This window comes from Anomaloglossus baeobatrachus, chromosome 5 (genome assembly GCF_048569485.1).
Source record: "Anomaloglossus baeobatrachus isolate aAnoBae1 chromosome 5, aAnoBae1.hap1, whole genome shotgun sequence".
Lineage (NCBI taxonomy): Eukaryota > Metazoa > Chordata > Amphibia > Anura > Aromobatidae > Anomaloglossus > Anomaloglossus baeobatrachus.
The window spans coordinates 24,819,603-24,835,542 of NC_134357.1; the positions used below are offsets into that span (position 1 = coordinate 24,819,603).

Here is a 15,940-nt window from a genome sequence, read left to right on the forward strand (position 1 = left end):
TATATAGATATAGATATATTAATATAATATATATTAATATATATATATATATATATATATATATATATATATATATATATATATTAATATATATATAAATATAAATATATATATATAAATATATATATATATATATATTAATATATAAATATATATATATTAATATATAAATATAATATATATATATATATATATATATTAATATATAAATATATTATATATATTAATATAATATATTAATATATTATATATATTAATATAATATATTATATATATTAATATAATATATTAATAGATCAGGGCATAGTGGTCACTACATAATGCATTTCTCTATATATAAATGTGTGGAACAAGACGGAATCTTTGGAAAACTGATATGATTGATATATATTTTTGTTAAGGCGCCTCCTAATCTTTGCTGTCTCTTCACAGGAGCCATGGAGGAGTCTCATTTTAACTCCTCCTATTTCTGGCCCGCTGTCCCCACGGTCTCTGGACAGGTAAGTGACTGGTTCTGGAGAAAATATGCAGGTGTATTATTATTTATTTTTTCTTTGTCGCTCCATTGGGAGACCCAGACAATTGGGTGTATAGCTTCTGCCTCCGGAGGCCACACAAAGTATTACACTTTAAAAAGTGTAACCCCTCCCCTCTGCCTATACACCCTACCGTGGATCACGGGCTCCTCAGTTTTATGCTTTGTGTGGAAGGAGGCACACATCCACTCATGCATTCTCATATTAGTTATGTCGGTTGGAAGAAAGGAGGGCCCCCACGGGGCCCCCGGCATGTTCCCTTCTCACCCCACTACGTCGGCGGTGTTGTTAAGGTTGAGGTACCCATTGCGGGTACAAAGGCCGGAGCCTCATGCCGTCTCCTTCACCATCCCTTAGCGGCTCTGGGAGAAGTGGGATCCTGAGCGGTCATCCATTTACTGGGACCGTGCTCCCTCCGCAGCCCCTGTGGGAATCTGCCGGACCGGAGTCTATTCAACCTCAGGGACCGGGCCCTGCAACTCAAAGGTACTCTGTGTCCCCATAGGGGACTGTGCAGGGAGCGCACCTTCCCGGACGCTGCGGCAGCTGCTGAATTGAGAAGGCCGGCGGACTTCCGCGCCGACCGTGCCTGCTTGTCGGGCGCGGTCTCAAATTTAGTCCCCGGCTTCATCGCGGCCTAGTCGCAAAAATCCCGCCCCCGGGCCTGCCTGTCAGGGGTTAGGGCGGGACTGCCGACCTGACGTCGGATGTGAGGGATGGAGCATCCTGCATGTTTCCTCCCCCCTCACTGATCACTGTGGGGACCCCAGATTCCCGCACTTTCCTGGCGCCGCCCACGGCTCCACTCCTCCCCTGAGAGCTCCGGCAGCCATTTTTTGGCATTCTGCCGGTGGAGGATTCTCAGTGAAGAGCTCTGCAGCTTCTGGGGACCTAAGGCAGGGAATCTGGAGGACACACACTCCGCTTGTTAGCGGTCGGTAAGCCACACCGGTCACCCGGTGCTGGTCCCCCTAGGGTGCCGGAATAGATACGTATTTATATATATACTAGAAGGTGGCCCGATTCTACGCATCGGGTATTCTAGAATTTACGTATTGTGTAGTTCATGTATGATTTTTGTTATATATATATATAGATGTTGTTGTGTGTAGTTACCAAGTGTTTGTGTAGGGCGCTGTACATGTTCTGAGTGTCGCGGGGGGTGAGAGCGGTGTTGTATGTGTGTTGCGTGTGTTGCGTTGTTTGTGGAGCGCTGTGTGTCTGTAGCGTTGTGTGTGTGTGTGTGTGTTGTGCGGTTTGTGTGGGTGTGGTGTGTTTTGGGGGGAGGTATGTTTTGAGCAATGTGTGTGTTGTGCAGTATGTGCGTATATTTGTGTGTGCAGCGTTGTCTGTGTGGGTGTCTGTGTAGGGCGTTGTTTGTGATTCCTAGTGTGTGTGTGTTGTGCAGTGCGCGTGTGTGTGTGTGTTGGGGGGAGGTGTGCACCTCCCATCGTGCTCCACCCGCCATGCTGCGCACTTGCAAACGTGCTCCATCCGCCATGCTGCGCACTCCTAAACGTGCTCCATCCGCCATGCTGCGCACTCCCAAACGTGGTCCATCCGCCATGCTGCGCACTTCTAAACGTGCTCCATCCGCCATGCTGCGCACTCCCAAACGTGCTCCATCCGCCATACTGCGCACTCCCGATCGTGCACCATCCGGCATGCTGCGCACTCCCAAACGTGCTCCATCCGCCATGCTGCGCACTCCCAAACGTGCTCCATCCGCCATGCTGCGCATTCTCAAACGTGCTCCATCCGCCATGCTGCGCACTCCCAAACGTGCTCCATCCGCCATGCTGCGCATTCTCAAACGTGCTCCATCCGCCATGCTGCGCACTCCCAAACGTGCTCCAGTGCGCAGTATGGCGGATGGAGCACGTTTGGGAGTGCGCAGCATGGCGGATGGAGCACGTTTGGGAGTGCGCAGCATGGCGGATGGACCACGTTTGGGAGTGCGCAGCATGGCGGATGGACCACGTTTGGGAGTGCGCAGCATGGGGGATGCAGCACGATGGGGAGTGCGCAGTATGGCGGATGGAGCACGTTTGCTCAGCCTCTCTCCTTCCAGCCTCCCTCAGCATCAGCCTCCCCTCCTCAGCCTTCCTGAGGATCAGCCTCTCTCGTCCCAGCCTCCTTCCTCCCAGCCTTCCCATCCCAGCCTCCTTCAGCATCAGCATTCCCCTCTTCCCCATGATCAGCCTCTCTGCTCCCAGCCTCCTCCAGCACGGCCTGGTCCTCTGCCGACACTCACACACCCGATCGCATCCACTCACACACACACCCGATCGCATCCACTCACACACACACCCGATCGCATCCACTCACACACACACCCGATCGCATCCACTCACACACACACCCGATCGCATCCACTCACACACACACCCGATCGCATCCACTCACACACACCCGATCGCATACACTCACACACACCCGATCGCATACACTCACACACACCCGATCGCATCCACTCACACACACTCGATCGCATCCACTCACACACACAGACACTGACGATATCGCACTTACGCGCTCATACTCACAACATCCGGGGATATCACATGCTTCTGGCCATGTGATCCTCCGTCAGGTCCTGGAAGATCACAACAGCACATTTTCGCCGCCGAGAAGCAAGCGATATCCCAGGATGTTGTGAGTATGTGGATGCGATGTGAGGTGTGTGTGTGAGGTGTGTGTAAGAGTGAGTGTGAGTGTGATCTGATGTGTGTGTATGTTTGTGTGTGTGCGTGTGGATCTTCTGGCGCAGCAGGACCTTGATGGGCTTGATACCAACGTATCCACACCACTCCCACCACTGCCGTGCGAGCGGGGGCCGGGGGGGGGAGGGGGGGGGGGAGGGAGTACAGTACTCACCTCCGTGACAGCGCTTGTAACCATGCGAGCATGGTTAGCAACGTATCCACACCAGTCCTGTGCGAGCGGGGGCGGGGGCGGGGGGGGGGAGGGGGGGGGGGTGGGCAGGGAGTACCGTACTCACCTCCGTGACAGCCGTGTCAGTTCGAGAAATGCGCGGGAGGAGGGAGGGGGTGGGGCCAGAGCTAACGTGCATTGCGTGAGGGGGGCGGGGCGTGGCGTGGCCGAATTGCCAATGCCTGCAGGGTGCCGGGGCGAGAGGCCAATCTGTGGGGGGGGCGGAGCCTGGGCGAGCGGCTGGCCAATCCGTGTGGGGGCGCAGCCTGGGCGAGCGGCCAATCCGTGTGGGGGGGCGGGGCCATGGCGAGCCCAGCGGCCAATCAGCTTTGTGTCACCGTAAGGACACAATTTTGGAGCATGACAGACAGACAGACAGATAGACAGACAGACAGACAGACAGACAGAATAAGGCAATTATATATATAGATATTTCTGTTTGGTCGGGCTGTATACCCTTTTTTGCCCATATACCCTCAGTGATTATTCTCCTAGGAGACAACAGCATGTCATCCACAAGGAGCAAAGCTGTTAAGGCACAGGGTTTTTTTGCGGCCTGTACCTCTTGTGGGGCTATGTTACCTGCGGGTTCCACCTACCCTCACTGTGAGCAATGCTCGACCCCTGTTTCGCTTGCTCAGCCGGAGCCTCGGTCACTAGTGGGCCCCTCGGCTCATGTAGACCCCCCTGCTCCCCCTGTCCAGGCGGCAGTGACAGAGTTCGCCTCTTTTGCTGAGAAACTCTCTGAGTCACTTTCACAATCCATGGCTCAGTCTATGGACAAATGGTCTGCCAAGCTGCTAGAAGCTTTGCAGTCCAGACCGGTCCTTACACAGGCCCCGGCCCCTGTTGGATCGTCGCCTCCAGGCCCCTCTCGGTCCGCGCCGCAGCGCGCTCCCAGGTTGGGCCCCAGGTCTCACGTGGGAATCTTCCCCGACTTCTTCACGCTGCTCGGGTTCCCAGCTTGAGGACTCTCTGGAGGACGAGGCGGACGTCGCAGCTCAGGGCTCTGACCCTGACGTCGCCCTTAACCTTGAGGTATCGGTTGCAGATGGCTCATCGCTAAAGGATGCCACTGACAGGCAGGCAGAGCTCCTGGTGAAGTCCATCTATGAGGCCACGGGCGCGTCTTTTGCCCCGGCCTTTGCAGCCGTGTGGGCACTCCAAGCTATCTCAGCTTGTCTGGCTGAGATTAATGCTGTCACACGTACTTCTGCTCCGCAAGTTGCGTCTTTGACTTCTCAAGCGTCAGCTTTTTCTTCCTACGCCATGAACGCGGTCCTAGACTCTGCTAGCCGTACAGCTGTGGCATCCACTAACTCTGTGGCAGTCCGCAGGACCATGTGGCTGCACGAATGGAAGGCAGACTCTGCCTCCAAGAGGTTCTTAACCGGTTTGCCGTTTTCTGGCGACCGATTGTTTGGCGAACGATTGGATGAGATTATTAAGGAATCCAAGGGAATGGACTCCTTACCCCAGTCCAAACCTAAGAGACCTCAGCAACGGGAGACATTCTGTCTCACGGTTACAGGATAGAGTTCAGCTCTCGTCCTGCGGCTCGTTTCTTCAGAACCTCTCCGCCCCCCGCTCAGGCCGACGCACTTTTTCAGGCAGTGGACGCTCTGAAGACAGAAGGAGTTGTGATTCCCGTCCCCCCTCAGGAACAGGGGCGCGGCTTTTACTCCAACTTGTTCGTGGTGCCAAAAAAGGACGGATCATTCCGTCCCGTTCTGGACCTCAAGCTACTCAACAGACATGTGAGAACCAGATGGTTTCGGATGGAATCTCTCCGCTCGGTCATCGCCTCGATGTCACAAGGAGACTTCCTAGCATCGATCGACATCAAGGATGCTTATCTCCACGTGCCGATCGCACCCGAACATCAACGCTTCTTGCGTTTCGCCATCGGGGACGAACACCTTCAGTTCGTGGCATTGCCTTTCGGCCTGGCGACAGCCCCACGGGTTTTCACCAAGGTCATGGCATCCGTTGTGGCGGTCCTACACTCTCAGGGCCACTCGGTGATTCCCTACTTAGACGATCTCCTAGTCAGGGCCCCTTCTCGGGTGGCGTGTCAACACAGCCTTACCGTCGCTCTGGCGACTCTCCAGCAGTTCGGGTGGATCATCAACTTCCCGAAATCCAAGTTGACACCGACCCAATCACTGACTTACCTCGGGATGGAGTTTCATACACAGTCAGCGGTAGCGGTAGTCAAGCTACCGCGGGACAAACAGCTTTCTCTGCAGGCAGGGGTGCAATCACTTCTTCGGGGTCAGTCACACCCCTTAAGGCGCCTCATGCACTTCCTGGGGAAGATGGTGGCAGTGATGGAGGCAGTGCCGTTCGCGCAATTCCATCTGCGGCCACTCCAATGGGACATTCTCCGCAAATGGGACAGTAGGTCGGCTTCCCTCGACAGGAACGTCTCTCTTTCCCTTGCAACCAATACGTCACTTCAGTGGTGGCTCCTTCCCAATTCTCTATCGCAGGGAAAATCCTTCCTACCCCCAACCTGGGCTGTGGTCACCACAGACGCGAGCCTGTCAGGGTGGGGAGCGGTTTTTCTCCACCACAGGGCTCAGGGGACCTGGACTCCGAGGGAGTCTTCCCTTCAGATCAGTGTTCTGGAGATAAGGGCAGTGTATCTAGCCCTATTGGCTTTCCATCGGTGGCTGGAGGGCAGGCAGATCCGTATCCAGTCTGACAACGCCACTGCCGTCGCATACATCAACCACCAAGGAGGCACTCGCAGTCGTCAAGCCTTCCAGGAAGTACGACGGATTCTGCAGTGGGTGGAAGCCACAGCCTCCACCATCTCCGCAGTTCACATCCCGGGCGTAGAAAACTGGGAAGCAGATTTTCTCAGTCGTCGGGGCATGGATGCGGGGGAATGGTCTCTGCACCCAGAAGTGTTTCGAGAGATTTTTCGCCGCTGGGGAACGCCGGACGTCGATCTCATGGCGTCACGGCACAACAACAAAGTCCCGGCATTCATGGCACGGTCTCAGGATCACAGAGCTCTGGCGGCGGACGCATTAGTTCAGGATTGGTCGCAGTTTCGACTACCTTATGTATTTCCTCCTCTGGCGATGCTGCCCAGAGTACTACGCAAGATCAGGTCCGACTGCCGTCGCGCCATTCTCGTCGCTCCAGACTGGCCGAGGCGGTCGTGGTACCCGGATCTGTGGCATCTCACGGTGGGTCAACCGTGGGCGCTTCCAGACCGCCCAGACTTGCTGTCACAAGTCCCGTTTTTCCATCTGAATTCCGTGGCCCTCAACCTGACTGTGTGGCCATTGAGTCCTGGCTCCTAGCGTCTTCAGGGTTATCTCAGGATGTCATTGCCACCATGAGACAGGCCAGGAAGCCAACGTCCGCCAAGATCTATTACAGGTCTTGGCAAATCTTCTTATCCTGGTGCTCTGATAACGGTTTTCCTCCATGGCCGTTTGCCTTACCCACTTTTCTTTCATTCCTTCAATCCGGAATGGACAAGGGTTTGTCACTCGGCTCTCTCAAGGGCCAAGTATCGGCGCTCTCCGTATTTTTTCAAAAGCGCCTAGCCAGGCTTCCGCAGGTCCGCACGTTCCTGCAGGGAGTTTGCCACATAGTCCCACCTTACAAGCGTCCGCTGGAGCCCTGGGATCTTAACAGGGTGCTAAAGGGCTCTTCAGAAACCACCTTTCGAGCCGCTGCGGGATGTCTCTTTATCACGTCTTTGGCAGAAGGTGGCATTTCTAGTGGCAGTTACATCACTCCGGAGAGTGTCTGAGCTGGCAGCGCTGTCATGCAAAGCCCCCTTCCTGGTGTTTCACCAGGATAAGGTGGTTCTGCGTCGGTCCCGGATTTTCTCCCTAAGGTGGTATCTCCTTTTCATCTCAATCAGGATATCTCCTTGCCTTCATTTTGCCCTAATCCAATTCACCAGTGTGAAAGGGATTTGCACTCTTTGGATCTGGTGAGAGCACTCCGGTTCTACGTGTCTCACACGGCACCCCTGCGTCGTTCAGATGCGCTCTTTGTCCTTGTCGCTGGCCAGTGTAAGGGTTCGCAGGCTTCCAAGTCAACCTTGGCTCGGTGGATCAAGGAACCGATTCTCGAAGCCTACCGTTCTTCTGGGCTTCCGCTTCCTTCAGGGCTGAAAGCCCATTCTACCAGAGCCGTGGGTGCGTCCTGGGCATTGCGGCACCGGGCTACGGCTCAGCAGGTGTGTCAGGCAGCTACGTGGTCTAGTCTGCACACTTTCACGAAGCACTATCAAGTGCATACCTATGCTTCGGCAGACGCCAGTCTAGGTAGGCGAGTCCTTCAGGCGGCAGTTGCCCACCTGTAAGAGGGGGCCGTTTCGGCTCTTTTTATTGAGGTGTTCTTTCACCCACCCAGGGACTGCTTTTGGACGTCCCAATTGTCTGGGTCTCCCAATGGAGCGACAAAGAAGAAGGGAATTTTGTTTACTTACCGTAAATTCCTTTTCTTCTAGCTCCTATTGGGAGACCCAGCACCCGCCCCTGTTCCCTTCGGGCTGTTGTTCTTTTGTGTACACATGTTGTTCATGTTCAATTGTTCTTTTGGTTCATGGTCTTCAGTTCTCCGAACATCCTTCGGATTGAATTTACCTTAGACCAATTTATAAGTTCCTCCTTCCTGCTTTTGCACCAAAACTGAGGAGCCCGTGATCCACGGGAGGGTGTATAGGCAGAGGGGAGGGGTTACACTTTTTAAAGTGTAATACTTTGTGTGGCCTCCGGAGGCAGAAGCTATACACCCAATTGTCTGGGTCTCCCAATAGGAGCTAGAAGAAAAGGAATTTACGGTAAGTAAACAAAATTCCCTTCTTTTTTTTGTATACATACTACCACTGGGGAGGATGTTGCAACCTCTGACCAGCACCAATCCTGAGAATGGAACCTGTCACCAGATTTATCCCTTATACGCTGTGGCCACCACCAGTGAGCTATTATATACAACATACTAGAATACTGTATATAAGAGCCCAGGCTGTATAATGTAAAAATTACCTTTATTATACTCACCTAGGGGGCAGTCTGCTGCGATGGGCGTTGCAGCTCCCGGTCCGGCGCTTCCTTTCTGCTGCGATCACCGTCGTCCTCCTTCTGAGACCCGTGTGCATGACACCTCCTACATCATCCACAAAGGCCGGCATTGCAGTCCTGCGCAGGCACCTATGATCACAATATACTGTAATGTGCAGGTGCAAGGAAAGGTGAAAGACCGTCTGCGCAGGCGCACTACAATGCTGTCATCTGCCCTCAGCTGGACAGATCAAAAGTGCGCATGAGCAGGACCGCAATGCCTGCCTGTGTGGATGACGTAGGACGCGTGATCCACAGGGGCCTCAGAAGGAGGAGGATGGCGATAACAGAAGAGGGTGGAGGCGCCAGATTGATCGCAGCGACTCCCATCGGACCTAACCGCCCCCTAAGTGAGTATTATAAAATTGTTTTTAAGTTATACAGAACAGCCTGGGCTCTTATATACAGTATTCTAGAACGCTGTATATAAGAGCTCACTGGTGCTGGCCGCAGCTCATAAGGGAAAATCCTGGTGACAGGTTCCCTTTAATGAGACGAGAGTGTCGATTTAAGACCACCAAGTGTTATAACCTAGCAATGAGGCTAAGAAGGAATTTTTTTTTTTTATAATAGCAAAATACAGTGGAACCTCGCTTAACGAGTAACCCAGTTAGCGAGTATTTTGCTGAACGAGCAAAGCTTTCTGTAAATTTGTAACTCTGTTTACGAGAAAGCTTTGTTGTACGAGCAAAATACTCACCACACACACTTCCGGTTCCGTACATCCAACCGCGCTCTAACCCGCTCTTGCAGGCCGCACAAACACACACAAGCACGCACAAACACACATATTATGCTCACCTTACCTTCCGTTCCCTCGCCGGCCTCATGGAACTTGTAGTTCACAAGTACACACCCGCTCCCAGCATGCTGACGTCAAAGGCAGGATCCGCTTGCCTCTGATTGGCCAGCGCGCTGCCTTTGAGTAGCGGCTGACAGGGGAAGGTCCACCCTCGTCCCATGGTTACAGATATACATCCTGTAGCGACTAGGGAGGACCTTCCCCTGTCACCGCTACTCAAAGGCAGCGCGCTGGCCAATCAGAGGCAAGCTGCTCCTGCCTTTGACGTCAGCGCGCTGGGAGTGGAAGTTCCTCCATTGTCGCGATGGTTACCCGATACACAGCGTGTACGGGCGAACTACAAGTTCCATGAAGCCGGCGAGGGAACGGAAGGTAAGGTAAGCATAATGTGTGTTTGTACGTGTGTAGAATGGGACATTTAAGAGGTTGTGGAAGGAATTGTCTGCATTGCATTATTTCCTATGGGAAATCTTGCTTTGCTGAACGAGTAACTTGGTTTACAACCACACTCCCAGAACGGATTGTTCTCGTAAACCAAGGTTCCACTGTATACAAAAATAAAGCAATTAATAAAATAGGGAAAAATAGAAAGAGACAATCTGAGAGTAGTGAATTTTTTATAAAAAAAAAAAAAAAAAAGTGTTGAAATAGTAGTAACTCTCACCTGGTTCAGAGGTTAGTAAGCCTGGAATAATCCAAGAGGAGTTGATCCACTTTCCATAGGATTATGGTGCAATCGCCCCGGATACTATAGAGGAGCCCTCCAGCAGGTCCACTTTAGTGCGAAAGTTCCAAAAAGCAATTACCAGTCCAGCGGCGCTCCTGCTACCAATGGCGGAATATATTGGATGATTTTCTAGTCCTATGACTAGACCAATATATGAATAAGTGAAAAAATATTTTATTTGTAAATTAAAAAATATTTAATTATACAACGCGTTTCAGTTCGGATGATTTATCCTTCAGCCTTCTTCAGGTATAATTAATAATAATATATTTATTCACTTATATAGCGCTGTTAATTCCACAGCACTTTACATACATTGGCAACACTGTCCCCATTGGGGCTCACAATCTAAATTCCCTATTATCGGCAGCACATCCCCTGCTTACGTGGTATTGAGATCGCCCCTAAATTGAAGAGCCATGATTGATTATCACTGATTAAATGGATTTTTCTCCTGACCAATCTTCAGAAGTTTACTTCCTCCCTGCCTTCCTCCCTCCCGGGGGGCAGTGCGCTCCTAAATATTGATAATTCAGGATGGCCGCATGCAGAGATTTGCTTCTGCAGCATTGGAGGACCCCCAAGCGCTTACAAGCTGTATAGTAAATGGCTTGTAAGTGCTGCACTCATAGTGCAGTGGACAAAAAAAACAAAACGTTTGGGGCTGCCCTACAAAAAAATGCTTCTGCATGGTGCATGGTGCAGCGCTGCAGGGAGCATCATGGGTTTGCAATTGAATTACAATATTTTTTTTTTCTTTCAGCAGATCGATAACTCCATGTTCCTCAACAAAGTGAAAGAGCAGCTCATCCAGGAGAAGGGCTGCAACCTGGGCACGCACTACCCCACCCTCCTGACAGTGCCCACATCCATGTCCCTACCTGCAGGCATCAGCGTAGATGGAGACAACAAGTTGGAGATTCATGGGATTCCTCACAGTCAGGCATCGGTCACGCAGAACATCACCGTCCTGCCCGTGCCCACAACAGGGCTCATGACGGCAAGTGAGTGTCTTACATTGGTCGTTTATCAGGCCGTCCGGCCTCGTGTCTGCACAGACCGTACAGACTTACAATGAGGTCCACCACAAAGTCTTTGCTTTTATTTATTTTTTTGCAAAATTAGCTGCACATGTGCTGTGCTACTGCTGTACTCAAAGCAGATTTTCAGTTTCTCTCCGCAATATTTTTGCACTTTCTTCCCTACTCCGTTACATCCATATTTTGTCCCTCCTTCTTTATTGACCAATATATCCATGTCCAGTGTATACTCTCCTGTGTAAGAGAGTATCAGGATGACCTAACATTCATCAGATCCCTCTGAGCAGCTCTGATATTTCCCCTCCATATTAATTATTAATAATAATTTTATTAATTTTATATAGCGCTATTAATTCCTCAGCGCTTTACATACATTGGCAACACTGTCCCCATTGGGGCTCTCAATCTAGAGTCCCTATCCGTATGTCTTTGGAGCGTGGGAGGAAACCGGAGAACCCGGAGGAAACCCACACAAACACGGGGAGAACATACAAACTCCTTGCAGATATCCCCCCCAAGAGATAAGGAGGGTAGTGATATAGTAAGCGAGTACATGAAGTGATTGGTGGCAGAAAAACAGACTTGCACTGATGTGAGTGCTTTGTGCGCATTCTATGTTTTATGCGATCCATGCCTCCTGCTTGTGATAGGTTTCTCCCCATCCGCTCTTGTTACAAGCAGGAGGCAAGGAAGACTGTCTGATGCTGCAGATCAGTGAGGACTCTGGACTTTCAGCCGATTGCATAGACAGACCATGTGACTTACAGGACTTTTATAAGCAGGCTTTATATCGCCGAGCTCAGCTGCTGTCAGAGCAAGCGCAGTCTGAAGATCCAGCGTCCTATCGGGAAATACAGGCGCAGAACGGACTGTTAGAAAAGGAAGGAGGAGCATAAAGATAGCGCGCAATCTTCGGAAAGCAGCTATAAATATGAATTTGAAGGGGTTGTCCACTACTTTTCCATTGATTATAGCCTAGGTCATCAATGTCAAATCGGACACAGTCCGACATGCTGCACCCCGCAGCTTTTATAGGTTGCAGCGGCCAGAAATGCTCAGTTCCGGAGCTGCTCCGTTGTCTGATAGTGGCCGGGTACTGCACATCCGCATCCCATTTACCTGAATAGAAGGCAGATGTGCAGTACCCGGCACCAGCCACTATCAGAAGACAGTGCAGTTCTGGAACTGAGCATATCCGGCTGTCTGCTGCCGCCGCCGCCTCCGGGACTGAAAACAGCTGATCGGCGGAGTGTGGGACCACAGCCAATCTGACAGTGATTCTAAGGATAGGACATCAATGTATAAATAATGGACAACCCCTTTTAAATAGAGATTTTTAAACTGGAACAAAGTAAGGAAAAGTCCATGTGAAATTACCCCGGCTTTACTGATACAAATGCCCCGTCCGCCCTCCTGACTTGTCTCTCTGCTCTCTCCCTGCAGCCGGCCTGGTCATCACATCTCCTTCTGGATCTCTCGTGACCACGCCATCCTCCTCTGGTCAGACATTTCCCATTTCTGCCCCTTCCACCATGATTGTGTCAACTTTGCCCGGTTCCCAGACATTACAAGTTGTGTCTGAGCTCACCAAAGGGAAGATCCCCGAGGTGGGAATTATAGGCATCCAAAAATCGGGCCGCGGACGGAAGAAGAAGAGGATCCCAGAACCCACACTACCGGAGCTGCACGACCCGTACGACATGTCCAATGAAGACGATGATGACCACCATAAAGATGGGAAGACCTACAGGTAACGATCACAGTGGGCCGCTTAGGACAAATCTACAAGGGAATGTGAGCGGCAAATAATTGCTCCTCCACGGGGGGTCTTCATTCTAATCTAATCTAATCTATGGCTACATTTCCCGTACAGCAAAGAAGGGAATTTTGTTTACTTACCGTAAATTCCTTTTCTTCTAGCTCCAATTGGGAGACCCAGACAATTGGGTGTATAGCTACTGCCTCCGGAGGCCGCACAAAGTACTACACTTAAAAGTGTAAGGCCCCTCCCCTTCTGGCTATACACCCCCCCGTGGGATCACGGGTTCCTCAGTTTTAGTGCAAAAGCAAGAAGGAGGAAAGCCAATAACTGTTTCAAAAACAAATTCAATCCGATAAACAACATCGGAGAACTGAACTTATTAACATGAACAACATGTGCACCCGAAAAACAAACTCCCTAAGAAAAAACAGGGCGGGTGCTGGGTCTCCCAATTGGAGCTAGAAGAAAAGGAATTTACGGTAAGTAAACAAAATTCCCTTCTTCTTTGTCGCTCCTAATTGGGAGACCCAGACAATTGGGACGTCCAAAAGCAGTCCCTGGGCGGGTAAAAGAATACCTCGTGATAGGGCTGTCAAGCAGACCTTTCCTACAGGTGGGCCACCGCCGCCTGAAGGACTTGTCTACCTAGGCCGGCATCCGCCGAAGCGAAGGTATGCACCTGATAATGTTTGGTAAAAGTGTGCAGACTCGACCAGGTAGCCGCCTGGCACACCTGCTGAGCCGTAGCCTGATGCCGTAATGCCCAGGACGCACCCACGGCTCTGGTAGAATGGGCCTTCAGTCCAGATGGAATCGGAAGCCCAGCAGAACGGTAGGTGTGAAGAATTGGTTCCTTGATCCACCGCGCAAGGGTGGATTTGGAAGCTTGCGACCCTTTACGCTGACCAGCGACCAGGATAAAGAGTGCATCCGAGCGGCGCAGGGGCGCCGTGCGGGAAATGTAGATCCTGAGTGCTCTCACCAGGTCCAACAAATGCAAACCCTTTTCGAATTGGTGAACTGGATGCGGACACAAAGACGGTAAAGTGATATCCTGATTGAGATGAAAGGAAGATACCACCTTGGGAAGAAACTCTGGAATTGGACGCAGAACTACCTTGTCCTGGTGAAACACCAGGAAGGGAGATTTGCAAGATAACGCCGCCAGCTCTGACACTCTCCGAAGAGACGTGACCGCCACTAGAAAAGCCACTTTCTGTGAAAGCCGAGAAAAGGAAATCTCCTTCATAGGCTCGAAAGGCGGCTTCTGGAGAGCAATTAGAACCTTGTTCAGATCCCAGGGCTCCAACGGCCGCTTGTAAGGAGGGACGATATGACAGACTCCTTGCAGGAACGTGCGTACCTGAGGAAGTCGCGCTAGGCGTTTCTGAAAAAATACGGATAGCGCGGAGACTTGACCTTTAAGGGAGCTAAGCGACAAACCTTTTTCCAACCCAGACTGCAGGAAGGAAAGAAAAATAGGCAATGCAAATGGCCAGGGAGAAACTCCCTGGGCAGAGCACCAAGATAGGAATATCTTCCACGTCCTGTGGTAGATCTTGGCGGAGGATGGTTTCCTAGCCTGTCTCATGGTGGCAACCACCTCATGAGATAAACCTGAGGCCCCTAGGATCTAGGACTCAATGGCCACACAGTCAGGTTCAGGGCCGCAGAATTCAGATGGAAAAACGGCCCTTGAGACAGCAAGTCTGGACGGTCTGGTAGCGCCCACGGTTGGCCTACCGTGAGGTGCCACAGATCCGGGTACCACGACCTCCTTGGCCAGTCTGGAGCGACGAGAATGGCGCGGCGGCAGTCGGACCTGATCTTTCGGAGCACTCTGGGCAACAGTGCCAGAGGTGGGAACACATAAGGTAGCCGGAACTGTGACCAATCTTGAACTAAGGCGTCTGCCGCCCAAGCTCGGTGATCGTGAGATCGTGCCATGAAAACCGGGACCTTGTTGTTGTGTCGTGACGCCATCAGGTCGACGTCCGGCATCCCCCAGCGGCGACAGATCTCCTGAAACACGTCCGGGTGAAGGGACCATTCCCCTGCGTCCATGCCCTGGCGACTGAGAAAATCTGCTTCCCAGTTTTCCACGCCTGGGAAGTGAACTGCGGATATGGTGGATGCTGTGTCTTCCACCCACGACAGAATCCGCCTTACTTCCTGGAAGGCTTGCCGACTGCGTGTTCCCCCTTGGTGGTTGATGTACGCCACCGCCGTGGAATTGTCCGACTGAATTCGGATCTGCTTGCCTTCCAGCCACTGTTGGAAGGCTTGCAGGGCAAGATAGACTGCTCTGATTTCCAGAACATTGATCTGAAGGGTGGACTCTTTCCGAGTCCACGTACCCTGAGCCCTGTGGTGAAGAAACACTGCTCCCCACCCTGATAGGCTCGCATCTGTCGTGACTACCGCCCAGGATGGGGGTAGGAACGACCTTCCTTTTGACAAAGAGGTGGGAAGAAGCCACCACCGGAGAGAATCCTTGGCTGTCTGAGAGAGGGAAACATCCCTGTCGAGGGACGTCGACTTCCCGTCCCATTGGCGGAGAATGTCCCATTGTAGAGGGCGCAGATGAAACTGCGCGAAAGGGACTGCTTCCATTGCTGCCACCATTTTCCCTAGGAAATGCATGAGGCGCCTCAAGGTGTGCGACTGGCCCTGAAGGAGAGATTGCACCCCTGTCTGCAGCGAGCACTGCTTGTCCAGTGGAAGTTTCACTATCGCTGAGAGAGTATGAAACTCCATGCCAAGATATGTTAGTGATTGGGTCGGGGTTAGATTTGACTTTGCAAAGTTGACAATCCACCCGAAACTCTGGAGAGTCTTCAGTGTCACGTTCAAACTGTGTTGGCATGCCTCTTGAGAGGGTGCCTTGATAAGTAGATCGTCCAAATACGGAATCACAGAGTGACCCTGCGAGTGCAGGACTGCTACTACTGCAGCCATGACCTTGGTGAAGACCCGAGGGGCTGTCGCCAGCCCGAAAGGTAGCGCTACGAACTGCAGGTGTTCGCTTCCTATAACGAAGCGT

At 51.7% G+C, this 15,940-nt stretch overlaps 1 protein-coding gene across 10 annotated transcripts in view; it reads left to right on the plus strand.

Annotated features, from left to right (window-relative positions):
• ZNF384 (zinc finger protein 384) overlaps window positions 1-15,940 on the plus strand; it is a 91,813-nt gene that overhangs the window by 33,960 nt on the left and 41,913 nt on the right. For 6 of the 10 annotated variants that reach the window (XM_075348308.1, XM_075348314.1, XM_075348313.1 and 3 more), the window contains 3 exons: window positions 433-500; window positions 10,859-11,099; window positions 12,579-12,885. In XM_075348308.1, the coding sequence (XP_075204423.1) occupies window positions 438-500; window positions 10,859-11,099; window positions 12,579-12,885 (611 nt within the window). In that variant the 5' untranslated portion in view covers window positions 433-437. The remainder of the gene's footprint in view (window positions 1-432; window positions 501-10,858; window positions 11,100-12,578; window positions 12,886-15,940) is intronic. The other 4 variants (XM_075348311.1, XM_075348316.1, XM_075348317.1 and 1 more) reach the window with 1 other exon arrangement.